General features: G+C 56.5%; 1 protein-coding gene across 1 annotated transcript in view; it reads left to right on the top strand.

The window, feature by feature from the left end:
• Positions 1–166: 166 nt before the first annotated feature.
• The window catches only part of MRPS14 (mitochondrial ribosomal protein S14), a gene marked incomplete at its 5' end in the record, with an annotated part of 2390 nt that continues 2211 nt past the window's right edge, over positions 167–345 (top strand). The window contains one exon of the mRNA XM_010012650.1: positions 167–325. Within this exon, the coding sequence (XP_010010952.1) occupies positions 167–325 (159 nt within the window). The remainder of the gene's footprint in view (positions 326–345) is intronic.

The following is a 345-nucleotide window of genomic DNA, read 5'->3' as shown; positions in this document are numbered from 1 at the left end:
GAATTCTGTGCTAGCTTCCGTGAGCTGAGCGGGATCGCATGTTACACTTACGGGGCAGGAGCGAAGAAGTCTAACAGGGACATTTATGGAAATAACTCACAGTTGGATCGGGCAAACTGTACGTGCTGCAGGTGGGTGTCATTACAAGCTTCGTCCTTCTAATTAGGTTTTCCCCTCGCCCTGCACAAGCCAAGTGCGGAGCTACTACGTGGACTGGAGGATGCTGCGGGACGTCAAGAGGAGGAAGCTGGCGTACGAGTACGCGGACCAGAGGCTGCGGATCAACGCCATCCGGAAGAACACCATCCTCCCCAAGGAGCTGCAGGTACCGGGCAGCCCCCCCAG

This window comes from Nestor notabilis, unplaced genomic scaffold (genome assembly GCF_000696875.1).
Source record: "Nestor notabilis isolate BGI_N333 unplaced genomic scaffold, ASM69687v1 scaffold18894, whole genome shotgun sequence".
NCBI classification, from domain to species: Eukaryota; Metazoa; Chordata; class Aves; order Psittaciformes; family Psittacidae; genus Nestor; species Nestor notabilis.
This window is presented reverse-complemented; position numbering and strand designations above follow the sequence as displayed.